Source organism: Staurois parvus, unplaced genomic scaffold (genome assembly GCF_062004578.1).
Source record: "Staurois parvus isolate SC_StPar_1 unplaced genomic scaffold, SC_StPar_1.0 ptg001837l, whole genome shotgun sequence".
Lineage (NCBI taxonomy): Eukaryota > Metazoa > Chordata > Amphibia > Anura > Ranidae > Staurois > Staurois parvus.
Window position 1 is genome coordinate 150,165 of NW_028319633.1, and position 27,152 is coordinate 177,316.

Consider the following 27,152-nt stretch of genomic DNA (forward strand, 5'->3'; position numbering starts at 1 on the left):
ACAATCCATCCCCTAGGCATGCAGACTGCTTCTACAAACATTGGTGAAAGAATGGGTCGCTCTCAGGAGCTCAGTGACTCCAAGCGTGGTCCCGTGATAGGTGGTCACCTGGGCAATAAGTCCATCCGTGACATTTCCTGGCTACTAAATATTCCACGCTCAACTGTTAGTGGGATTATAACAAAGTGGAAGCAACTGGGAACAACAGCCACTCAGCCACCAAGTGGTAGGCCACGTCACATGACAGGGCGGGGTCAGCGCATGCTGAAGCGCACAGTGCGCAGAAGTCGCCAACTGTCTGCAGAGTCAATAGCTAAAGACCTCCAAACTTGGTGTGGCCTTCAGATGAGCCCAACAACAGTGCGTAGAGAGCTTCATGGAATGGGTTTCCATGGCCGAGCAGCTGCATCCAAGCCTTCCATCACCAAGTGCAATGCAAAGCGTCGGATGCCGTGGTGTAAAGCACGCCGCCACTGGACTCTAGAGCAGGGGAGACGTGTTCTCTGGAGTGACCAATCACGCTTCTCTGTCTGGCAATCCAATGGACGTGTCTGGGTTTGGTTTGCCAGGAGAACGGTACTTGCCTGACTGCATTGTGCGAAGTGTAAAGTTTGGTGGAGAGGGGATTATGGTGTGGGGGTGTTCCTCAGGGGTTGGGCTTGGCCCCCTAGTTCCAGTGAAGGGAACTCTTAAGGCGACATTTTGGACAATTTCCTGCCCCCAACTTTGTGGGAGGAGTTTGGGGATGGCCCCTTCCTGTTCCAACATGACTGCCCCCCAGTGCACAAAGCAAGGTCCATAAAGACATGGAGGAGCCAGTTTGGGGTGCAGGAACTTGACTGTCCTGCACAGAGTCCTGACCTCAACCCCATAGAACACCTTTGGGATGAATTAGAGCGGAGAATGTGAGCCAGGCCTCCTCCCCCGACATCAGTGCCTGACCTGACAAATGTGCTTCTGGAAGAATGGTCCAACCTTCCCATAGACACCCTCCTAAACCTTGTGGGGGGCCTTCCCAGGAGAGTTGAAGCTGTTATAGCTGCAAAGGGCGGGGCCAACTCAATATTGAACCCTACGGACTAAGACTGGGGGGCCATTAAAGGTCATGTGTGTGGAAAGGGCGGGGCCAACTCAATATTGAACCCTACGGACTAAGACTGGGGGGCCATTAAAGGTCATGTGTGTGGGAAGGGCGGGGCCAACTCAATATTGAACCCTACGGACTAAGACTGGGGGGCCATTAAAGGTCATGTGTGTAGGAAGGGCGGCCGACCAATACTTGGGGCAATATAGTGTGTATTATAAAAATGTGAATTGGAGAGGATTTTGTATGCAGATATTACAGACGCTGTATGAAAGGGTGGAGCGGGGTGGAGTGTGTTATGTAGAAGGGTGGAGCGGGGTGGAGCGTGTTATGTAGAAGGGTGGAGCGGGGTGGAGTGTTATGCAGAAGGGTGGAGCTGGGTGGAGTGTTATGTAGAAGGGTGGAGAGGGGTGGAGTGTGTTATGTAGAAGGGTGGAGCGGGGTGGAGTGTTATGTAGAAGGGTGGAGCGGGGTGGAGTGTGTTATGTAGAAGGGTGGAGCTGGGTGGAGTGTGTTATGTAGAAGGGTGGAGCTGGGTGTAGTGTGTTATGTAGAAGGGTGAAGCTGGGTGGAGTGTGTTATGTAGAAGGGTGGAGTGTGTTATGTAGAAGGGTGGAGCGGGGTGGAGCGTGTTATGTAGAAGGGTGGAGTGTGTTATGTAGAAGGGTGGAGCTGGGTGGAGTGTGTTATGTAGAAGGGTGGAGCGGGGTGGAGTGTGTTATGTAGAAGGGTGGAGTGTGTTATGTAGAAGGGTGGAGCGGGGTGGAGCGTGTTATGTAGAAGGGTGGAGTGTGTTATGTAGAAGGGTGGAGCGGGGTGGAGTGTGTTATGTAGAAGGGTGGAGCGGGGTGGAGTGTTATGCAGAAGGGTGGAGTGTGTTATGTAGAAGGGTGGAGCTGGGTGGAGTGTGTTATGTAGAAGGGTGGAGCTGGGTGGAGTGTGTTATGTAGAAGGGTGGAGCGGGGTGGAGTGTGTTATGTAGAAGGGTGGAGCTGGGTGTAGTGTGTTATGTAGAAGGGTGGAGCTGGGTGGAGTGTGTTATGTAGAAGGGTGGAGCGGGGTGGAGTGTTATGCAGAAGGGTGGAGCGTGTTATGTAGAAGGGTGGAGCGGGGTGGAGTGTGTTATGTAGAAGGGTGGAGCGGGGTGGAGTGTGTTATGTAGAAGGGTGGAGCGGGGTGGAGCGTGTTATGTAGACGGGTGGAGCGGGGTGGAGTGTGTTATGTAGAAGCGTGGAGTGTGTTATGTAGAAGGGTGGAGCGGGGTGGAGCGTGTTATGTAGAAGGGTGGAGCGGGGTGGAGCGTGTTATGTAGACGGGTGGAGCGGGGAGGACTGTTATGTAGAAGGGTGGAGCTGGGTGGAGTGTTATGTAGAAGGGTGCAGCGGGGTGGAGTGTTATGTAGAAGGGTGGAGCGGGGCGGAGCGTGTTATGTAGAAGGGTGAAACGGGGTGGAGTGTGTGATGTAGAAGGGTGAGGCAGGGTGGAGTGTGTGATGTAGAAGGGTGGAGCGGGGTGGAGTGTGTGATGTAGAAGGGTGGAGCAGGGTGGAGTGTGTGATGTAGAAGGGTGGAGCGGGGTGGAGTGTGTGATGTAGAAGGGTGGAGCGGGGTGGAGTGTTATGTAGAAGGGTGGAGCTGGGTGGAGTGTGTTATGTAGAAGGGTGGAGCGGGGTGGAGTGTTATGTAGAAGGGTGGAGCTGGGCAGAGTGTTATGTAGAAGGGTGGAGCTGGGTGGAGTGTGTTATGTAGAAGGGTGGAGTGGGGTGGAGTGTTATGTAGAAGGGTGGAGCTGGGTGGAGTGTGTTATGTAGAAGGGTGGAGCGGGGTGGAGTGTTATGTAGAAGGGTGGAGCGGGGCGGAGTGTTATGTAGAAGGGTGGAGCGGGGTGGAGTGTGTTATGCAGAAGGGTGGAGCGGGGTGGAGTGTTATGTAGAAGGGTGGAGCGGGGTGGAGTGTTATGTAGAAGGGTGGAGCGGGGTGGAGTGTTATGTAGAAGGGTGGAGCGGGGCGGAGCGTGTTATGTAGAAGGGTGGAGCGGGGCGAAGCGTGTTATGTAGAAGGGTGGAGCTGGGCGGAGTGTGTTATGTAGAAGGGTGGAGCTGGGTGGAGTGTGTTATGTAGAAGGGTGGAGCTGGGTGGAGTGTGTTATGTAGAAGGGTGGAGCTGGGTGGAGTGTGTGATGTAGAAGGGTGGAGCGGGGTGGAGCGTGTTATGTAGAAGGGTGGAGCTGGGTGGAGTGTGTTATGTAGAAGGGTGGAGCTGGGTGGAGTGTGTGATGTAGAAGGGTGGAGCGGGGTGGAGCGTGTTATGTAGAAGGGTGGAGCGGGGTGGAGTGTTATGTAGAAGGGTGGAGCGGGGAGGAGTGTGTTATGTAGAAGGGTGGAGCGGGGTGGAGTGTGTTATGTAGAAGGGTGGAGCTGGGTGGAGTGTGTTATGTAGAAGGGTGGAGCGTGGCGGAGTGTGTTATGTAGAAGGGTGGAGCGGGGTGGAGTGTGTTATGTAGACGGGTGGAGCGGGGTGGAGTGTGTTATGTAGAAGGGTGGAGCGGGGTGGAGCGTGTTATGTAGACGGGTGGAGCGGGGTGGAGTGTGTTATGTAGAAGGGTGGAGCTGGGTGGAGTGTGTGATGTAGAAGGGTGGAGCGGGGTGGAATGTGTTATGTAGAAGGGTGGAGCGGGGTGGAGTGTTATGTAGAAGGGTGGAGCGGGGCGGAGTGTGTTATGTAGAAGGGTGGAGCGGGGTGGAGTGTTATGTAGAAGGGTGGAGCGGGGCGGAGCGTGTTATGTAGAAGGGTGGAGCGGGGCGGAGCGTGTTATGTAGAAGGGTGGAGCGGGGTGGAGTGTTATGTAGAAGGGTGGAGCGGGGCGGAGTGTTATGTAGAAGGGTGGAGCGGGGCGGAGCGTGTTATGTAGAAGGGTGGAGCGGGGCGGAGCGTGTTATGTAGAAGGGTGGAGCTGGGCGGAGTGTGTTATGTAGAAGGGTGGAGCGGGGTGGAGTGTGTTATGTAGAAGGGTGGAGCGGGGTGGAGCGTTTTATGTAGAAGGGCGGAGCGGGGCGGAGTGTGTTATGTAGAAGGGTGGAGCGGGGCGGAGTGTGTTATGTAGAAGGGTGGAGCGGGGCGGAGCATGTTTTGTAGAAGGGTGGAGCGGGGCGGAGCGTGTTATGTAGAAGGGTGGAGCGGGGCGGAGCGTGTTATGTAGAAGGGTGGAGCGGGGCGGAACGTGTTATGTAGAAGGGTGGAGCGGGGCGGAGTGTGTTATGTAGAAGGGTGGAGCGGGGCGGAGCGTGTTATGTAGAAGGGTGGAGCGGGGTGGAGTGTGTTATGTAGAAGGGTGGAGCGGGGCGGAGCGTGTTATGTAGAAGGGTGGAGCGGGGTGGAGTGTGTTATGTAGAAGGGTGGAGCTGGGTGGAGTGTGTGATGTAGAAGGGTGGAGCGGGGTGGAGTGTGTTATGTAGAAGGGCGGAGCGGGGCGGAGTGTGTTATGTAGAAGGGTGGAGCTGGGTGGAGTGTGTGATGTAGAAGGGTGGAGCGGGGCGGAGCGTGTTATGTAGAAGGGTGGAGCTGGGTGGAGTGTGTGATGTAGAAGGGTGGAGCGGGGTGGAGTGTGTTATGTAGAAGGGCGGAGCGGGGCGGAGTGTGTTATGTAGAAGGGTGGAGCGGGGCGGAGTGTGTTATGTAGAAGGGTGGAGCGGGGCGGAGCATGTTTTGTAGAAGGGTGTAGCGGGGCGGAGCGTGTTATGTAGAAGGGTGGAGCGGGGAGGAGTGTGTTATGTAGAAGGGTGGAGCTGGGTGGAGTGTGTTATGTAGAAGGGTGGAGCGTGGCGGAGTGTGTTATGTAGAAGGGTGGAGCTGGGTGGAGTGTGCTATGTAGAAGGGTGGAGCGGGGTGGAGCGTGTTATGTAGAAGGGTGGAGCTGGGTGGAGTGTGTGATGTAGAAGGGTGGAGCGGGGTGGAGTGTTATGTAGAAGGGTGGAGCGGGGCGGAGTGTGTTATGTAGAAGGGTGGAGCGGGGTGGAGTGTGTTATGTAGAAGGGTGGAGCGGGGAGGAGTGTTATGTAGAAGGGTGGAGCGGGGTGGAGCGTGTTATGTAGAAGGGCGGAGCGGGGCGGAGTGTGTTATGTAGAAGGGTGGAGCGGGGCGGAGTGTGTTATGTAGAAGGGTGGAGCGGGGCGGAGCATGTTTTGTAGAAGGGTGGAGCGGGGCGGAGCGTGTTTTGTAGAAGGGTGGAGCGGGGCGGAGCGTGTTATGTAGAAGGGTGGAGCGGGGCGGAGCGTGTTATGTAGAAGGGTGGAGCGGGGCGGAGTGTGTTATGTAGAAGGGTGGAGCAGGAAGCAGGAGGTCACAAGGGGTAGATGCAGTCAGTGATCCTGTACAAAGGTCTGTAGATAAGAGTTGGACATTTCCTGAGTGGCCAATCACTGGTGACACCGCTAGATGAGCCAATCACTGGTGACACCGCTAGATGAGCCAATCACTGGTGACACCGCTAGATGAGCCAATCACTGGTGACACAGCTAGGTGAGCCAATCACTGGTGACCCCAATAGATGAGCCAATCACTGGTGACACCGCTAGGTGAGCCAATCACTGGTGACTCAGGAAAACTTTCACCAAACTCCTCCATTGCCAGGAACAACACGAAGCTCTTCAGCAGACAAGGACAGCTACACCAGTCATGTGATAGGACCAATTTTTCAGAGACACTTCTCCTGTTGCTCGTGCACAACGTTGCCGCAGGGGATGACGGGGCATCGGCTCTCAGTTTAGTACATCGGAATAGAAATTCTATTTTGCAGGTCAGTACACACCACAAAGTAACCACAGCGCAGCCTCCTGAGAATGACATCACTTCCCCGAGAATGACATCACTTCCCCGAGAATGACATCACTTCCCCGAGAATGACATCACTTCCTGAAAAAAAATGTATTTATTTATTTTTTTTACGTACTGTCACCGCCACATCAGTTATATAATCACGCTGTACTGGACTGGTGACAATATGTAAAAAAAAAATATATATATAATAATAATAATTATGTAATAAAAAATAAAATAGAAAAATGTGAAAAAAAATACAAATTAAATTATTATTTTTAGCATACTGTCACCAGTCAGTGTCCCTGATCACTGCCACACCAGATATATAATCACGCTGTACTGGACTGGTGTCAATATGTAATATATATATATAAAATAATTAATAAAAAAGAAAAGAAAAATTTGAAAAAAAATAAAAATTAAACTATTATTTTAATTTTTTTTACATACATTTGAAAAAAAAATGTAATTATTTATTTATTTATTTTTTGTACACACTGTCACCAGTCAGTGTCTCTGATCACAGCCACACCAGTTATATAATCACGCTGTACTGGACTGGTGACAATATGTAAAAAAATATATATATATATAATAATAATTATGTAATAAAAAATAAAATAGAAAAATGTGAAAAAAAATACAAATTAAATTATTATTTTTAGCATACTGTCACCAGTCAGTGTCCCTGATCACTGCCACACCAGATATATAATCACGCTGTACTGGACTGGTGTCAATATGTAATATATATATATAAAATAATTATTAAAAAAGAAAATACAAATTTGAAAAAAAATAAAAATTAAACTATTATTTTAATTTTTTTTACATACATTTGAAAAAAAAATGTAATATTTTTTTTTTTTTTTTTTGTACACACTGTCACCAGTCAGTGTCTCTGATCACAGCCACACCAGTTATATAATCACGCTGTACTGGACTGGTGACAATATGTAAAAAAAAAAATATATATATAATAATAATTATGTAATAAAAAATAAAATAGAAAAATGTGAAAAAAAATACAAATTAAATGATTATTTTTAGCATACTGTCACCAGTCAGTGTCCCTGATCACTGCCACACCAGATATATAATCACGCTGTACTGGACTGGTGTCAATATGTAATATATATATATAAAATAATTAATAAAAAAGAAAAGAAAAATTTGAAAAAAAATAAAAATTCAACTATTATTTTATTTTTTTTTACATACATTTGAAAAAAAAATGTAATTATTTATTTATTTATTTTTTGTACACACTGTCACCAGTCAGTGTCTGTGATCACAGCCACACCAGTTATATAATCACGCTGTACTGGACTGGTGACAATATGTAAAAAAAAAATATATATATATAATAATAATTATGTAATAAAAAATAAAATAGAAAAATGTGAAAAAAAATACAAATTAAATGATTATTTTTAGCATACTGTCACCAGTCAGTGTCCCTGATCACTGCCACACCAGATATATAATCACGCTGTACTGGACTGGTGTCAATATGTAATATATATATATAAAATAATTAATAAAAAAGAAAAGAAAAATTTGAAAAAAAATAAAAATTCAACTATTATTTTATTTTTTTTTACATACATTTGAAAAAAAAATGTAATTATTTATCTATTTATTTTTTGTACACACTGTCACCAGTCAGTGTCTCTGATCACAGCCACACCAGTTATATAATCACGCTGTACTGGACTGGTGACAATATGTAAAAAAAAAAATATATATATAATAATAATTATGTAATAAAAAATAAAATAGAAAAATGTGAAAAAAAATACAAATTAAATTATTATTTTTAGCATACTGTCACCAGTCAGTGTCCCTGATCACTGCCACACCAGATATATAATCACGCTGTACTGGACTGGTGTCAATATGTAATATATATATATAAAATAATTAATAAAAAAGAAAAGAAAAATTTGAAAAAAAATAAAAATTCAACTATTATTTTAATTTTTTTTACATACATTTGAAAAAAAAATGTAATTATTTTTTTTTTTTTTTTTGTACACACTGTCACCAGTCAGTGTCTCTGATCACAGCCACACCAGTTATATAATCAAGCTGTACTGGACTGGTGTCAATATGTAAAAAAAAAAATATATATATAATAATAATTATGTAATAAAAAATAAAATAGAAAAATGTGAAAAAAAATACAAATTAAATGATTATTTTTAGCATACTGTCACCAGTCAGTGTCCCTGATCACTGCCACACCAGATATATAATCACGCTGTACTGGACTGGTGTCAATATGTAATATATATATATAAAATAATTAATAAAAAAGAAAAGAAAAATTTGAAAAAAAATAAAAATTAAACTATTATTTTAATTTTTTTTACATACATTTGAAAAAAAAATGTAATTATTTATTTATTTATTTTTTGTACACACTGTCACCAGTCAGTGTCTCTGATCACAGCCACACCAGTTATATAATCATGTTGTACTGGACTGGTGACAATATGTAAAAAAAAAATATATATATAATAATAATTATGTAATAAAAAATAAAATAGAAAAATGTGAAAAAAAATACAAATTAAATTATTATTTTTAGCATACTGTCACCAGTCAGTGTCCCTGATCACTGCCACACCAGATATATAATCACGCTGTACTGGACTGGTGTCAATATGTAATATATATATATAAAATAATTAATAAAAAAGAAAAGAAAAATTTGAAAAAAAATAAAAATTCAACTATTATTTTAATTTTTTTTACATACATTTGAAAAAAAAATGTAATTATTTTTTTTTTTTTTTTTGTACACACTGTCACCAGTCAGTGTCTCTGATCACAGCCACACCAGTTATATAATCACGCTGTACTGGACTGGTGACAATATGTAAAAAAAAAAAATATATATAATAATAATTATGTAATAAAAAATAAAATAGAAAAATGTGAAAAAAAATACAAATTAAATTATTATTTTTAGCATACTGTCACCAGTCAGTGTCCCTGATCACTGCCACACCAGATATATAATCACGCTGTACTGGACTGGTGTCAATATGTAATATATATATATAAAATAATTAATAAAAAAGAAAAGAAAAATTTGAAAAAAAATAAAAATTAAACTATTATTTTAATTTTTTTTACATACATTTGAAAAAAAAATGTAATTATTTATTTATTTATTTTTTGTACACACTGTCACCAGTCAGTGTCTCTGATCACAGCCACACCAGTTATATAATCATGCTGTACTGGACTGGTGACAATATGTAAAAAAAAAAAATATATATAATAATAATTATGTAATAAAAAATAAAATAGAAAAATGTGAAAAAAATACAAATTAAATTATTATTTTTAGCATACTGTCACCAGTCAGTGTCCCTGATCACTGCCACACCAGATATATAATCACGCTGTACTGGACTGGTGTCAATATGTAATATATATATATAAAATAATTAATAAAAAAGAAAAGAAAAATTTGAAAAAAAATAAAAATTCAACTATTATTTTAATTTTTTTTACATACATTTGAAAAAAAAATGTAATTATTTTTTTTTTTTTTTTTGTACACACTGTCACCAGTCAGTGTCTCTGATCACAGCCACACCAGTTATATAATCACGCTGTACTGGACTGGTGACAATATGTAAAAAAAAAAAATATATATAATAATAATTATGTAATAAAAAATAAAATAGAAAAATGTGAAAAAAAATACAAATTAAATTATTATTTTTAGCATACTGTCACCAGTCAGTGTCCCTGATCACTGCCACACCAGATATATAATCACGCTGTACTGGACTGGTGTCAATATGTAATATATATATATAAAATAATTAATAAAAAAGAAAAGAAAAATTTGAAAAAAAATAAAAATTAAACTATTATTTTAATTTTTTTTACATACATTTGAAAAAAAAATGTAATTATTTATTTATTTATTTTTTGTACACACTGTCACCAGTCAGTGTCTCTGATCACAGCCACACCAGTTATATAATCATGCTGTACTGGACTGGTGACAATATGTAAAAAAAAAAATATATATATAATAATAATTATGTAATAAAAAATAAAATAGAAAAATGTGAAAAAAATACAAATTAAATGATTATTTTTAGCATACTGTCACCAGTCAGTGTCCCTGATCACTGCCACACCAGATATATAATCACGCTGTACTGGACTGGTGTCAATATGTAATATATATATATAAAATAATTAATAAAAAAGAAAAGAAAAATTTGAAAAAAAATAAAAATTCAACTATTATTTTAATTTTTTTTACATACATTTGAAAAAAAAATGTAATTATTTTTTTTTTTTTTTTTGTACACACTGTCACCAGTCAGTGTCTCTGATCACAGCCACACCAGTTATATAATCACGCTGTACTGGACTGGTGTCAATAGGTTAAAAAAAAAAATAGAGATTTTTTTTTTAAATTTCTACATTTTCCAAAAAATTGTAACAAAAAATGACAACCTCCAAAAAAACTCCCCATGCCTCTCTCACTAAATACCTTGTACTGTCTATTTTCCAAAAATGGGTGATTTGGGGGGTATTTGTACTATCCTGGAATTTTTGGGATACAATTTTTTTATGGGTATAGCGTTGCATGACCGAATTGTCAAAGCGCGACAGCGCTGAAAGCTGGAAATTAGCCTGGGCAGGAAAGGGTGTGGCGGTGCCCGGAAGGGGCGGGGTTAAAGGACATGCGACTTAAAAAATACACCAAAAACAAAAACTTTTTTTTATAGATTTCAATGGGAAAAGGGGGGTTTTTGGTGTTTTTTCCCCCATAGATATACATTCACAAACACAGGGAAGCGTTTTTCTTGAGCGTTTCTGGCGCTTTTTCTAACTCTTCGCTCGTTGCCGTTTGGTGTCTCCGCAGGTTTGAGCGCGGGAAGATCTACACGTACATCGGGGAAGTGGTGGTGTCTGTGAACCCGTACAAATCCGTCGATCTGTATGGGAAGGAAATGATCGAATACTACCGGGGGAGGGAGCTGTACGAGAGACCGCCGCACCTCTACGCCGTCGCTGACGCCGCCTACAAGGCCATGAAACGCCGAGCCAAGGACACGTGCATTGTGATCTCAGGTACACCGGGACCGGGAGACTCACCAGCAAGGACATAGCTGTCTATATACCCACATGGAAGAGAAATATATTTACAATATATTTAGAAAAAAAAAATTAAATATGTGACATATATTTACAGCATATTGGCCTACGCTAATATATTTTCACTAGTATTCTAAAAAAAATTCAATTTATATATATTTTCTCAAAGGCATATATTTTAAAAAATATATATATTTTTTAAATATATTCAGATTTTTTTTAACATAAAAAAATCATTTTAACATATGTTTTTACAAAAATGTAGATTAAATGTATTTTCAAAGCCATATATTTGAAAATGTATTTTGAAAAATATTTTTCATATTTTTTTAATATATAAAAAATGCATTTCAACAATATATATATATATATATATATAATATTTTTTTTTAAGTAAATGTATTTCTGAAAGGCATATATTTAAAAATATATATTTTTAAAATATATATTCATATTTTTTTAACATAAAAAAAGTCATTTTAACATATATTTTTACATATATTTGGAAATGCATTCCAAAAAATGTAGATTAAATGTATTTTCAAAGACATATATTTGAAAATGTATTTTTTAAAATATTTTTCATTTTTTTTTAATATATTCAGATTTTTTTAACATTAAAAAAAGTCATTTTAACATATATTTTTACATATATTTGGAAATGCATTCCAAAAATGTATTTTTTTTTTAAATATATATATTGAAATATATTTTTTAAGTAAATATATTTTCTAAAAGGCATATATTTAAAAATATATATTTTTAAAATATATATTCATATTTTTTTAACATAAAAAAAGTCATTTTAACATATATTTTTACATATATTTGGAAATGCATTCCAAAAAATGTAGATTAAATGTATTTTCAAAGACATATATTTGAAAATGTATTTTTTAAAATATTTTTCATTTTTTTTTTTAATATATTCAGATTTTTTTAACATTAAAAAAAGTCATTTTAACATATATTTTTACATATATTTGGAAATGCATTCCAAAAATGTTTTTTTTTTTTTAAATATATATATTGAAATATATTTTTTAAGTAAATATATTTTCTAAAAGGCATATATTTAAAAATATATATTTTTTAAAAATACAGTCTGATTTTTTTAACATAATAAAAGTTATTTTAACATATATTTTTCATATTTTTTTAATATATAAAAAAATGCATTTCAACACTATATATATATATATATATATATATATATATATTTTTTTTTTTTTATAAATAAATATATTTTCTAATAGGCATATATTTAAAATTATATATTTATTTAAACTATGTTAAGTTTTTTTAACATAAAAAAAGTCATTTTAACACATATTTTTACATATATTTGTAAATGCATTCCAAAAATGTAGATTAAATGTATTTTAAAAGACCTATATTTGAAAGTGTATTTTTAAAAATATTTTTCAGATATTTTTTAATATATAAAAAACGTATTTCAACACACAGTATATATATTATATTAAAGTATATTTTTGAAATAAATATATTTTCTAAAAGCCATATATTTAAAAATATATATTTTTTTATATATTCAGATTTTTTTTTTACATAAAAAAAGTCATTTTAACATATATTTGTAAATGCATTCCAAAAATGTAGATTAAATGTATTTTCAAAGACATATAATTGAAAATATATTTTTAAAAATATTTTTTAATATAGAAAAACACATTTATATACTGTGTGTTGAAATGCGTTTTTTATATATTAACAAATATATGAAAAATAAAAAAGTAATTTTAACATATATTTTCACATATATTTATAAATGCATGCCAAAAATGTAGATTAAATGTATTTTCAAAGACATATATTTGAAAATGTATTTTTAATATTTGTTAATATATAAAAAAAAAGCATTTCAACACACAGTGTATATATATATATATATATATATATATATATATATATATATACATATACAATAAAATAAATATATTTTCTAAAAGGCATATATTTACAAATATATATTTTTAAAAATATATTCAGATTTTTTTAACATTAAAAAAAGTAATTTTAACATATATTTTTACATATATTTGTAAATGCATTCCAAAAATGTAGATTAAATGTATTTTCAAAGTCATATATTTGAAAATTTATTTTTTAAAATATTTTGCATATTTTTTTTAATATCTAAAAATTGCATTTCAACACACAGTATATATATATATATATATATATATAAATAATTATTATTATTATACAGGATTTATATAGCGCCAACAGTTTGCGCAGCGCTTTACAATATAAGGGAGACAGTACAATTACAATACATTTCAGTACAGAAGGAATAGAAGGGCCCTGCTCGTGGAGCTTACAATATATATATATAATTTTTTTTTATAAATATATTTTCTAAAACGCATATAATTAAAAATGTATTTTTAAAAATATTTTCATATATTTTTTAATATATAAAAAACACATTTCAACACACAGAATAAGTATATATATACACACACATTTTTTTAAGTAAATATATTTTCTCAAAGGTATATATTTAAAACTATATATTTTTTAAAATATACTCAGATTTTTTTAACATAAAAAAAGTAATTTTAACATATATTCTTACATATATTTGTAAATGCATTCCAAAATTGTAGATTAAATGCATTTTCAAAGACATATATTTGAAAATGTATTTTTTAAAACATCTTGCACATATTTTTTTAATATATAAAAAAATGCATTTCATCACACAGTGTGTATGTATATGTATGTATAGATATATATATATATATATATATATATATATATATATATATATATATATAATTTTTTTTTTTTAAGTAAATATATTTTCTAAAAGGCATATCATTTAAAAATATTTATTGTTAAAATATATTCTGATTTTTTTTTTAATTATATTGAATATGGACTAAATTGTAGTATTCCAAATATATGTCAATATATTTGTGAAAAATATTTTTAAACTATATTTAAAATGTATTTTTCTTCCACATGGGTAAAATATTGCAGTTTATATGCAGCATGAAAGTCAGCTTAGACCAATTTATGGTGCCCTAAAGAGGACCTGTTATGGGAATGCTGCCCAGGCAGTGACCAGTATTGTGGTCCCCCCACTGCCGATATTGTCCCTGTTCCTGACTCCCCGTGCCTCGTCCTGCCCTGCGTGTCTCTGTCTGGTGATGGCCGTCTTAGTAGAAGGGCGTGGCTTGCCTTCGGTGATTCGGTGACTGGTGGGGTAGTGATGAAGAAGCAGCAGCAGGAGAAATGGAGGAAGCATAGATCCCCAGAACGAATGAAACAGAAGCAGGGAGATCCTTGCAGTGCAGGCCCTCAGGTACAGCTTCCTCTCCAGCAAGGAGAACAGTGAGCGTAGAACGGGCCTACTGGAGCAGGAGTGGTCATAGCAGACATGAAGCCATAGCCATTGGTTGCCAGGAACTGATATGGAGCATGCATGCCGTGAAGGGATGACCTCCTACTGCAGCACTCCTCCTTCGAATCCCTCGTCCCGGCCCCGGGGCCAGTAGTTGTCCCTCTTCTTCCAACACAGCATTTCCCTGAATAAAAGTTGACCCCATATGTGCTCTTTCTTCTACAGGAGAGAGCGGAGCAGGGAAGACAGAGGCCAGCAAGTACATCATGCAATACATTGCGGCCATCACCAACCCCACCCAGAGAGAGGAAGTGGAGAGGTAAGTTCGTGGTCATTGAAAAGACAGTGGTGGGGTGTCAGTGCTCACTTACTCCTGGGAAGCCTTGGCTGATTTCATAAAGGGGTTTCGTGATTTCAAGGTTCTCCAGAATTGAGCGTTTCACTTTCCTTCACCTCATCCATTCACCGAAGAAGGAGGAACTTCAATGACCACTGTAGGATATTTCGGTGGATTACAGAAGCGGCCAGGCCAAGATCTCGCTCTCCTCCTTTTCCTAGTACAGGATCAAGAAGAATTCTTTGTATCTTCTGGCCATGAAACATCTCAAATGATGGCCTTCATCTAGAGAACATGGTCACCATCTTAAAAGTGGTGATGGGGGACTAGTCATGGTCCAGCTATTTCCCATTTTGCTGGACTCCGGAAAAGAACCCAGTATACAAAGAAGTGGTGGAGCCACGTCAGCTGAGTCCACCCTTGGCTTCTTGTATGTCTTGGATGCTCCAAGAATGATATCCACCCTTCCATAACTCGTGACAAGTGGGACTTTTCAGTGTGTTCACCCACCTTTGACTGTTTCGGCTACTCTTTTTACTCTATATAATACATGGCTCCAAAAACTGAAAGGAAGACTCTGAAAACCCATCAGATCTCAATGGGGACGAATCTCCTGCTGGATCTCTATACTGACATGGACGGGGGATGGGTGAGGGACGTAAGAACGCCCCATTGTTTGATGGAAATGAAAATGATCGACCTACAGAGGACTGAATTCAAAGACACCCCGAAAATCAAAGTGAAGAAATGAAGCAGCAGGCGAGTCCATGTTGGTGAAATGTCATTGCAGCAACTCAGAATGGTCCTCAGTAGTCTGTGTGGCCCCCACGTGCTTGTATGCATGCCTGACAATGTCGGGGGAGGGTCCTAATGAGACCACGGATGGTGTCCTGGGGGATTTCCTGCCAGATCTGGACCAGGACATCACTGAGCTCCTGGACAGTCTGAGGTGCAACCTGGCGGCGTCGGATGGACCAAAACATGACATCCCAGAGGGGTTCTATTGGATTTAGGTCAGGAGAGCGTGGAGGCCATTCAATGGTATCAATTCCTTCATCCTCCAGGAACTGCCTGCATACTCTCCCCACATGATGCCGGGTATTGTAGTGCACCAGGAGGAACCCAGGACCCACTGCACCAGGAGGAACCCAGGACCCACTGCACCAAGAGGAACCCAGGACCCACCGCACCAGGAGGAACCCAGGACCCACCTCACCTGGAGGAACCCAGGACCCACCACACCAGGAGGAACCCAGGACCCACCGCACCAGGAGGAACCCAAGACCCACTGCACCAGGAGGAACCCAGGACCCACAGCACCAGGATAAGCCCAGGTTCCACCACACCAGGAGGAACCCAGGACCCACCACACCAGGAAGAACCTAGGACCCACTGTACCAGGAGGAACCCAGGACCCACTGCACCAGGAGGAACCCAGGACCCATTGCACCAGGAGGAACCCTAGACCCACTGCACCAGGAGGAACCCAGGACCCACAGCACCAGGATAAGCCCAGGATCCACCACACCAGGAGGAACCCAGGACCCACCGCACCAAGAGGAACCCAGGACCCACCGCACCAGGAGGAACCCAAGACCCACTGCACCAGGAGGAGCCCAGGACCCACTGCACCAGTGTAGGGTCTGACAATGGGTCCAAGAATTTCATCCCCATATCTAATGGCAGTCAGGGTGCCATTGTCTAGCCTGTAGAGGTCTGTGCGTCCCTCCATGGATATGCCTCCCCAGACCATCACTGACCCACCACCACAACGATCATGCTGAACCATGTTACAGGCAGCAGAATGTTCTCCACGGCTTCTCCAGACCCTTTCACGTCTGTCACATGTGCTCAGGGGGAACCTGCTCTCATCTGTGAAAAGCACAGGGAGTCAGTGGTGGACCTGCCAATTCTGGGGTTCAATGGCCAATGCCAATCCAGCTCTATGGTGCCGGGCAGTGAGCACAGGGCCCACTAGAGGATGTCGGGCCCTCAGGCCACCCTCATGAAGTCTGTTTCTGATTGATTGGTCAGAGGCATTCATACCAGTGACCTGCTGGAGGTCATTTTGTAGGGCTCTGGCAGGGCTCATCCTGTTCCTCCTCGCACAAAGGAGCAGATACCGGTCCTGCTGATGGGTTAAGGACCTTCTACGGCCCTGTCCAGCCCTCCTAGAGGACCATCATGTCAAGGTAGATAGATCTTGACCATCATGTCAACGTAGATAGATTGTGGCCATCATGTCAACGTAGATAGATTGTGGCCATCATGTCAACGTAGATATATTTTAGTCATCTTTTAGAAACTCCCTAGCAGCAGAAGGGACCTTCACTTGGTCCAGGGAGGCCAACCAATAATGATTTATTGTCAAGACAGGAAAATTGCAAACTTTTTGAAGAGAAATGAAAGAAGAGAAATTGTTTTCACGAGTCCGGTATACGTTTCAGGAAGTGACTACCATATATGATACCGAAACGAAACACGGACTGCCATTGGATGACTCCAGCTGGCTGCAAAGTAATGACTCAGGCAAGACAGTCAGAGACGGCCCCAATTGTTGAGTAATTTGAACAGCCCCTCCCCCCACCTCACAGAGGGTAACCACTAGAGATGAGCGAATCGAAGTATCCGAAGTGGAATTCGAGTCGAATTTCGGAAAAATTTCGATTCGTGCCGAATCCGAAAAACAGCCTAATTCGGACGCGCGAATCGAAATTTTTCCGAAAATGGCGGCTGACATGTGCGGCGACGGAGCGGGGATGTCGGGGAAGGCGCGCAGACAAGGCGCGCTGCCCCATAATGCATTCCTCAACGACATGTGATCGCATCAGCCAATCAGCAGCCAGCCAGCCAGCACTGTGTAATGGTCGAGGTATATATAGCGGCCATTTTGGAAATCTTCATTTGCCTGCAGTCATTGAACAGAGGCAGACCGCTCTGTACTAGGGACAGGGACAGAGTTAGGGCCACAGAAACGAGAATTGGGGACAGAGAGAAGTTACTTAGGGACAGAGAACCATTACTCAGGGACACAGACTTGTTAATGAGGGCCACAGAATCGTTATTTAGGGACAAAGAAACGCTAGTTAGGGCCACAGAATTCATACTCAGGGACAGACAGAATTGTTACTCAGTGCCAGAGAATTGTTACTTAGGGCCACAGAAACGTTATTAGGGCCACAGAATTTTTACTCAGGGACAGACAGAATTGTTACTGAGTGCCAGAGAATTGTTACTCAGGGACAGACAGAATTGTTACTGAGTGCCAGAGAATTCTTACTCAGGGCCACAGAATTCATTCTCAGGGACAGACAGAATTGTTACTCAGGGACAGACAGAATTGTTACTGAGTGCCAGAGAATTGTTACTCAGGGACAGACAGAATTGTTACTGAGTGCCAGAGAATTGTTACTCAGGGACAGACAGAATTGTTACTGAGTGCCAGAGAATTGTTACTCTCACAGACACAAAATTGTTACTTGCACAGACACAGAATTGTTACTTGCACAGACACACAATTGTTACTCAGGGCCACAGAATTCATACTCAGGGACAGACAGAATTGTTACTGAGTGCCAGAGAATTCTTACTCAGGGCCACAGAATTCATACTCAGGGACAGACAGAATTGTTACTCAGGGACAGACAGAATTGTTACTGAGTGCCAGAGAATTGTTACTCAGGGACAGACAGAATTGTTACTGAGTGCCAGAGAATTGTTACTCTCACAGACACAAAATTGTTACTTGCACAGACACAGAATTGTTACTTGCACAGACACACAATTGTTACTCAGGGCCACAGAATTCATACTCAGGGACAGACAGAATTGTTACTGAGTGCCAGAGAATTGTTACTCAGGGACAGACAGAATTGTTACTGAGTGCCAGAGAATTGTTACTCTCACAGACACAAAATTGTTACTTGCACAGACACAGAATTGTTACTCGCACAGAGACAGAATTGTTACTCAGGGCCACAGAATTCATACTCAGGGACAGACAGAATTGTTACTGAGTGCCAGAGAATTGTTACTCAGGGAAGACAGAATTGTTACTGAGTGCCATAGAATTGTTACTCAGGGACAGACAGAATTGTTACTGAGTGCCAGAGAATTGTTACTCTCACAGACACAAAATTGTTACTTGCACAGACACAGAATTGTTACTCGCACAGAGACAGAATTGTTACTCAGGGCCACAGAATTCATACTCAGGGACAGACAGAATTGTTACTGAGTGCCAGAGAATTGTTACTCAGGGACAGACAGAATTGTTACTGAGTGCCAGAGAATTGTTACTCTCACAGACACAAAATTGTTACTTGCACAGACACAGAATTGTTACTTGCACAGACACACAATTGTTACTGAGTGCCAGAGAATTGTTACTCAGGGACAGACAGAATTGTTACTGAGTGCCAGAGAATTGTTACTCAGGGACAGACAGAATTGTTACTGAGTGCCAGAGAATTGTTACTCAGGGACAGACAGAATTGTTACTGAGTGCCAGAGAATTGTTACTCTCACAGACACAAAATTGTTACTTGCACAGACACAGAATTGTTACTCGCACAGAGACAGAATTGTTACTCAGGGCCACAGAATTCATACTCAGGGACAGACAGAATTGTTACTGAGTGCCAGAGAATTGTTACTCAGGGACAGACAGAATTGTTACTGAGTGCCAGAGAATTGTTACTCTCACAGACACAAAATTGTTACTTGCACAGACACAGAATTGTTACTTGCACAGACACACAATTGTTACTCAGTGCCAGAGAATTGTTACTCAGGGACAGACAGAATTGTTACTGAGTGCCAGAGAATTGTTACTCAGGGACAGACAGAATTGTTACTGAGTGCCAGAGAATTGTTACTCTCACAGACACAAAATTGTTACTTGCACAGACACAGAATTGTTACTCGCACAGAGACAGAATTGTTACTCAGGGCCACAGAATTCATACTCAGGGACAGACAGAATTGTTACTGAGTGCCAGAGAATTGTTACTCAGGGAAGACAGAATTGTTACTGAGTGCCATAGAATTGTTACTCAGGGACAGACAGAATTGTTACTGAGTGCCAGAGAATTGTTACTCTCACAGACACAAAATTGTTACTTGCACAGACACAGAATTGTTACTCGCACAGAGACAGAATTGTTACTCAGGGCCACAGAATTCATACTCAGGGACAGACAGAATTGTTACTGAGTGCCAGAGAATTGTTACTCAGGGACAGACAGAATTGTTACTGAGTGCCAGAGAATTGTTACTCTCACAGACACAAAATTGTTACTTGCACAGACACAGAATTGTTACTTGCACAGACACACAATTGTTACTGAGTGCCAGAGAATTGTTACTCAGGGACAGACAGAATTGTTACTGAGTGCCAGAGAATTGTTACTCAGGGACAGACAGAATTGTTACTGAGTGCCAGAGAATTGTTACTCAGGGACAGACAGAATTGTTACTGAGTGCCAGAGAATTGTTACTCTCACAGACACAAAATTGTTACTTGCACAGACACAGAATTGTTACTCGCACAGAGACAGAATTGTTACTCAGGGCCACAGAATTCATACTCAGGGACAGACAGAATTGTTACTGAGTGCCAGAGAATTGTTACTCAGGGACAGACAGAATTGTTACTGAGTGCCAGAGAATTGTTACTCTCACAGACACAAAATTGTTACTTGCACAGACACAGAATTGTTACTTGCACAGACACACAATTGTTACTGAGTGCCAGAGAATTGTTACTCAGGGACAGACAGAATTGTTACTGAGTGCCAGAGAATTGTTACTCAGGGACAGACAGAATTGTTACTGAGTGCCAGAGAATTGTTACTCAGGGACAGACAGAATTGTTACTGAGTGCCAGAGAATTGTTACTCTCACAGACACAAAATTGTTACTTGCACAGACACAGAATTGTTACTCGCACAGAGACAGAATTGTTACTCAGGGCCACAGAATTCATACTCAGGGACAGACAGAATTGTTACTGAGTGCCAGAGAATTGTTACTCAGGGACAGACAGAATTGTTACTGAGTGCCAGAGAATTGTTACTCTCACAGACACAAAATTGTTACTTGCACAGACACAGAATTGTTACTTGCACAGACACACAATTGTTACTCAGGGCCACAGAATTCATACTCAGGGACAGACAGAATTGTTACTGAGTGCCAGAGAATTCTTACTCAGGGCCACAGAATTCATACTCAGGGACAGACAGAATTGTTACTCAGGGACAGACAGAATTGTTACTGAGTGCCAGAGAATTGTTACTCAGGGACAGACAGAATTGTTACTGAGTGCCAGAGAATTGTTACTCTCACAGACACAAAATTGTTACTTGCACAGACACAGAATTGTTACTTGCACAGACACACAATTGTTACTCAGGGCCACAGAATTCATACTCAGGGACAGACAGAATTGTTACTGAGTGCCAGAGAATTGTTACTCAGGGACACCTAATCGTTGAATTAAATAGTATGTCAGACAACATGCAGAGGAGTGGCAGAGGAGGCAATGTTTTAGGAGCGAGCAGACGTGGCAGCAGAGGAAGGGGTCGAGGCAGCAGTATTCGCAGCCAGAGGCCAGTGCTCCCGGTGTCATCCAGCGGTCGTGTCTCCACCGACAACCCTGCCGTCATTGATTGGTTGGCTCGGTCGTCTTCCTCTTCCCAGGTCACCTCTGACACCTACAGCCAACGGTCGGTGGGTACGTCAGACACAACCGTTAGTTGGCATGGCCCGGGACCAAGCCCACTGAAATCACGTGTCCTCTACCTGCCCCTGTCCTTTGCTGTTCCCTCACCAAGCGAAGTATCGCATGCTGTGGGCTCAGCCCCACTGTACAGTGAGGAAGAGCTAACAGAGGGCGGTCAGGAACGGGGGGAGACATCGGCCTTTTCAGCAGCCAAGCGAACAAGTACTGGCGAGGAGAGTGGCTCGGTAGCCGGTCTAGAGACAGGTCTGTCTCCTGACCCAGACGCAGCCGAGGGGGCTAGTAGTGAGGCGGAGACCCTACTTGATGATGAGGAGGTTGATCGCACTTGGCAGCCTCGTCGTCATCAGGCAATTTCTTCCGCATCATCAGGAGAAGAGGGTGGCAGCTTGGCAGCGAGCAAAACAGTCGGTGGGTTGCCCAGGAGACAGCAGCAGGGTCGCATCAGTGTCAGTGGAGCCAAACGTCCACGGAGTAGAGCACCAGCTCCACTGCAGCCTACCACCACGGCCAGTAGTGGTGCCGGTGCGCACGGAGGAAGTAGCAGTCAGCCAGTGAAGAGTAGCGGGGGCAAAGTTTCCTACTCGGTGGTGTGGCAATTTTTCCTCAAGCCGCCCGAGGAAGTAAACGTAGCCGTATGTCGACTATGTGGCCAGAAATGCAAGCGTGGCCAGGGGGCCCATGTTGGGACTACAGCGTTGCGTCAGCATATGCAGCGTCACCATTCGGTGGCCTGGGAAAACCGTGATAAACATACGGCGGTTCTGCCTGCCCCAGCCCCCGCTCCATCACCCGCTCCGTTACTTGCTCCGTCACCCGACGTCGTCAATCGCCCTCTATCAGCCAGTCAAGGCTCCAACACCTCTGCTGAGGGGAGTTGTCGCTCATTGGCATCTTCCGCTCGTTCAGATGCTCCTTCTCCTGCTACTCCTCTTCTCGGATTCCGTCAACAGTCTTTCTTGGAATCCGTATCCAAGAGACAACAGTTTGCGAGCACGCACCCGACGGTGCAAAAGCTGAACGTCCTCCTGTCCAAGTTGCTGGTGCTGCAGTCCCTCCCTTTCCAACTGGTGGACTCAGCACCTTTCCGAGAAATGATGGCTTGTGCCGCGCCGCGGTGGAGAGTGCCAAGCCGTCATTTCTTTGCCCAAAAGGCAGTGCCAGCCCTGCATTCACATGTAGAAGAGATGGTGGGCCAGTCTTTGAGCATGTCGGTCTCTGCCAAAGTGCACGGCAGCGCCGACGTGTGGAGCTGTAACTACGGTCAGGGACAGTACATGTCATTTACGGCCCACTGGGTGAACGTGGTGCCGGCACAGCCGCACCAGCAACTTGGACAGGTCACGACGCTTTTGCCTCCACGTTTGCACGTCCTTGGTCCAGCAAGCATGTCCGCCTCTACCACCTCTTTTTCCGCCGTGTCCTCAGCCGCCACCCCCGTGCCAAGTCCCATTACCCGACCGGCATATCACATGTGCAGGGCGCAACGGTGTCACGCTGTGCTGCACCTGGTATGCCTTGGCGAACGTAGTCACACAGGGGAGGAACTGCTGAGTGTAATGAACAGAGAAATCGACAGATGGCTGTCTCCGCGCAAACTAAAAATCGGAACCATGTTGACTGACAACGGAAAGAACATGGTGTCTGCTCTGCGTCAAGGAAGGTTGTGCCATGCGCCATGCATGGCTCACGTGTTCAATCTGGTTGTCAAGCGGTTCCTAAAATCCACCATCCCACTGCAAGACATCCTTAAAATGTCACGTAAACTGTGCATGCATTTCAGCCATTCCTACACCGCAAAGAACACCCTCATTGAGCTGCAGCGGCAGAACGGAATTCCACAGCATCGCCTGATCTGCGACGTTGCAACAAGGTGGAATTCAACCCTACACATGTTAGACCGCCTTTACGAGCAGCGAAAGGCCATCACCGATTTCCTGATGTTACAAGCGGATAAAGGTACTCCCCTGTGTAACTTAGATGTCAGCCATTGGCAGCTCATGCGTGACACCTGCCGCTTGCTCAGGCCCTTTGAGGAGGCCACGCTATTCGTGAGTCGGCAGGACTATGGGATGAACGACGTCATTCCTCTGTTGCACGTCCTGGAACAAATGCTGTTAACAATGGCTGGTCAGGGTGCGGTAGACGTGGCGCACAGATCTCAACGCCACATGACCCCTGTGGGGGCAGGACAGGAAGAAGAGGAGGAGGTAGAGGAGGACATTTGTGCTCAGGAATTATTGAGTGAAATGGGTGGTTTTTCCACTCAGCGGACAGGAGTGGAGGAGCAGGAGCATCTGGTAGAGGAGGAGGAGGAGGAGACAGAGGACCCAGACGCACCGTGGCAGTATGCTGTGGAGATGGAGGCAGGGAGTCCCTCGCATTCCTTGGCACAAATGGCCCATAGCATGCTCGGTTGCTTGCGTAGCGACAGCCGAATAATAACCATCAGACAGAGGGATGACTTTTGGCTGTCCACCTTGTTGGACCCTCGCTACCGGTCCAAAATGGTGGCCTTTTTCACACCTGCTGAGAGGGAGGCCAAAATTACGTACTATAAAAACCACCTATGTAGTCAGTTGGTCTCTGCCTTTGTGCGCCAACGTCCATCCTCAGACACTGTGGGCCCTGTGCGCTCGCGTTCCGCTGGCATGGCAGCAGGGGAGGGGTGGGGTGGTAGGAGCAGTGGCAGCTCCACCAGCAGCGGCTGCCTCAGTCTGCAGTCGATGATGAGTAGCTTTCTTCACCAGCGCAGTGAGGAAACTACTAACCAGCCGCAGCAGCAGCAGCAGCATCAGGTGGACCTGGAGCAGGAGCTCAAACAACAGGCTTGGGCCTACTTGGACAGCACCCTGCCAACCGAGGTAGACAATCCCCTTGACTACTGGGCAACGAAACTTGACCTTTGGCCCCAACTAGCTGAATTTGCCCTTGAAAGGCTGTCATGCCCGGCCAGTAGCGTGGCATCGGAGCGCGTGTTTAGTGCGGCAGGAGGTATTGTAACTCCGCGGAGGACACGACTGTCCACCCAAAGTGTGGAGAGACTCACGTTTGTGAAAATGAATCAGGCGTGGATTAGTCTGGATTTCAAACCACCAGTTCCTGACACAACTGACTAAATCCGCCATGAATCATGCCTCAAACATGTGCCACTTTCAGGTCTCCTCACACTGCTGGTGTGTTGAATTTTTTGACATAGGGTGCTGGCAGATTACGGGCCTCCTATAGCTGCTGCCAGGCCCCTAATCTGCCATAGGCCCCTATATACCGCCTCCTCCTGCTGCTGCCAGGTCCAGAGTCTCTCATGGGTCCCTGTACGGCCTCCCATTGCTGCTGTCTCCATCGCCACACTCTGCTGCCATGTGCCACTTTCAGGTCTCTTCACACTGCTGGTGTGTTAAATTTTTTGACATAGGGTGCAGGCAGATTACGGGCCTCACATAGCTGCTGCCAGGCCCCTAATCTGCCATGGGCCCCTATATACCGCCTCCTCATGCTGCTGCCAAGTCTAGAGTCTCTCATGGGTCCCTGTACGGCCTCCCATTGCTGCTGTCTCCATCGCCACACTCTGCTGCCATGTGCCACTTTCAGGTCTCTTCACACTGCTGGTGTGTTAAATTTTTTGACATAGGGTGCTGCAAGATAACGGGCCTCACATAGCTGCTGCCAGGCCCCTAATCTGCCATGGGCCCCTATATACCGCCTCCTCATGCTGCTGCCAAGTCCAGAGTCTGTCATGGTCCCTGTACGGCCTCCCATTGCTGCTGTCTCCATCGCCACACTCTGCTGCCATGTGCCACTTTCAGGTCTCTTCACACTGCTGGTGTGTTAAATTTTTTGACATAGGGTGCAGGCAGATTACGGGCCTCACATAGCTGCTGCCAGGCCCCTAATCTGCCATGGGCCCCTATATACCACCTCCTCCTGCTGCTGCCAGGTCCAGAGTCTCTCATGGGTCCCTGTACGGCCTCCCATTGCTGCTGTCTCCATCGCCACACTCTGCCATGTGCCACTTTCAGGTCTCTTCACACTGCTGGTGTGTAAAATTTTTTGACATAGGGTGCTGCAAGATAACGGGCCTCACATAGCTGCTGCCAGGCCCCTAATCTGCCATGGGCCCCTATATACCGCCTCCTCATGCTGCTGCCAAGTCCAGAGTCTGTCATGGTCCCTGTACGGCCTCCCATTGCTGCTGTCTCCATCGCCACACTCTGCTGCCATGTGCCACTTTCAGGTCTCTTCACACTGCTGGTGTGTTAAATTTTTTGACATAGGGTGCTGCAAGATAACGGGCCTCACATAGCTGCTGCCAGGCCCCTAATCTGCCATGGGCCCCTATATACCGCCTCCTCATGCTGCTGCCAAGTCCAGAGTCTGTCATGGTCCCTGTACGGCCTCCCATTGCTGCTGTCTCCATCGCCACACTCTGCTGCCATGTGCCACTTTCAGGTCTCTTCACACTGCTGGTGTGTTAAATTTTTTGACATAGGGTGCAGGCAGATTACGGGCCTCACATAGCTGCTGCCAGGCCCCTAATCTGCCATGGGCCCCTATATACCACCTCCTCCTGCTGCTGCCAGGTCCAGAGTCTCTCATGGGTCCCTGTACGGCCTCCCATTGCTGCTGTCTCCATCGCCACACTCTGCTGCCATGTGCCACTTTCAGGTCTCTTCACACTGCTGGTGTGTAAAATTTTTTGACATAGGGTGCTGCAAGATAACGGGCCTCACATAGCTGCTGCCAGGCCCCTAATCTGCCATGGGCCCCTATATACCGCCTCCTCATGCTGCTGCCAAGTCCAGAGTCTGTCATGGTCCCTGTACGGCCTCCCATTGCTGCTGTCTCCATCGCCACACTCTGCTGCCATGTGCCACTTTCAGGTCTCTTCACACTGCTGGTGTGTTAAATTTTTTGACATAGGGTGCAGGCAGATTACGGGCCTCACATAGCTGCTGCCAGGCCCCTAATCTGCCATGGGCCCCTATATACCGCCTCCTCCTGCTGCTGCCAGGTCCAGAGTCTCTCATGGGTCCCTGTACGGCCTCCCATTGCTGCTGTCTCCATCGCCACACTCTGCTGCCATGTGCCACTTTCAGGTCTCTTCACACTGCTGGTGTGTTAAATTTTTTGACATAGGGTGCTGCAAGATAACGGGCCTCACATAGCTGCTGCCAGGCCCCTAATCTGCCATGGGCCCCTATATACCGCCTCCTCATGCTGCTGCCAAGTCCAGAGTCTGTCATGGTCCCTGTACGGCCTCCCATTGCTGCTGTCTCCATCGCCACACTCTGCTGCCATGTGCCACTTTCAGGTCTCTTCACACTGCTGGTGTGTTAAATTTTTTGACATAGGGTGCAGGCAGATTACGGGCCTCACATAGCTGCTGCCAGGCCCCTAATCTGCCATGGGCCCCTATATACCACCTCCTCCTGCTGCTGCCAGGTCCAGAGTCTCTCATGGGTCCCTGTACGGCCTCCCATTGCTGCTGTCTCCATCGCCACACTCTGCTGCCATGTGCCACTTTCAGGTCTCTTCACACTGCTGGTGTGTTAAATTTTTTGACATAGGGTGCTGCAAGATAACGGGCCTCACATAGCTGCTGCCAGGCCCCTAATCTGCCATGGGCCCCTATATACCGCCTCCTCATGCTGCTGCCAAGTCCA

General features: G+C 43.5%; 1 protein-coding gene across 1 annotated transcript in view; it reads left to right on the plus strand.

Moving 5' to 3' along the window:
* Positions 1 to 14,762, plus strand: part of LOC149434101 (unconventional myosin-Id-like) — a 28,790-nt gene extending 14,028 nt beyond the window's left edge. The window contains exons 2-3 of the mRNA XM_089664105.1: positions 10,808 to 11,016; positions 14,636 to 14,762. Of these exons, the coding sequence (XP_089520231.1) occupies positions 10,808 to 11,016; positions 14,636 to 14,733 (307 nt within the window). The 3' untranslated portion in view covers positions 14,734 to 14,762. The remainder of the gene's footprint in view (positions 1 to 10,807; positions 11,017 to 14,635) is intronic.
* Positions 14,763 to 27,152: the final 12,390 nt, after the last annotated feature.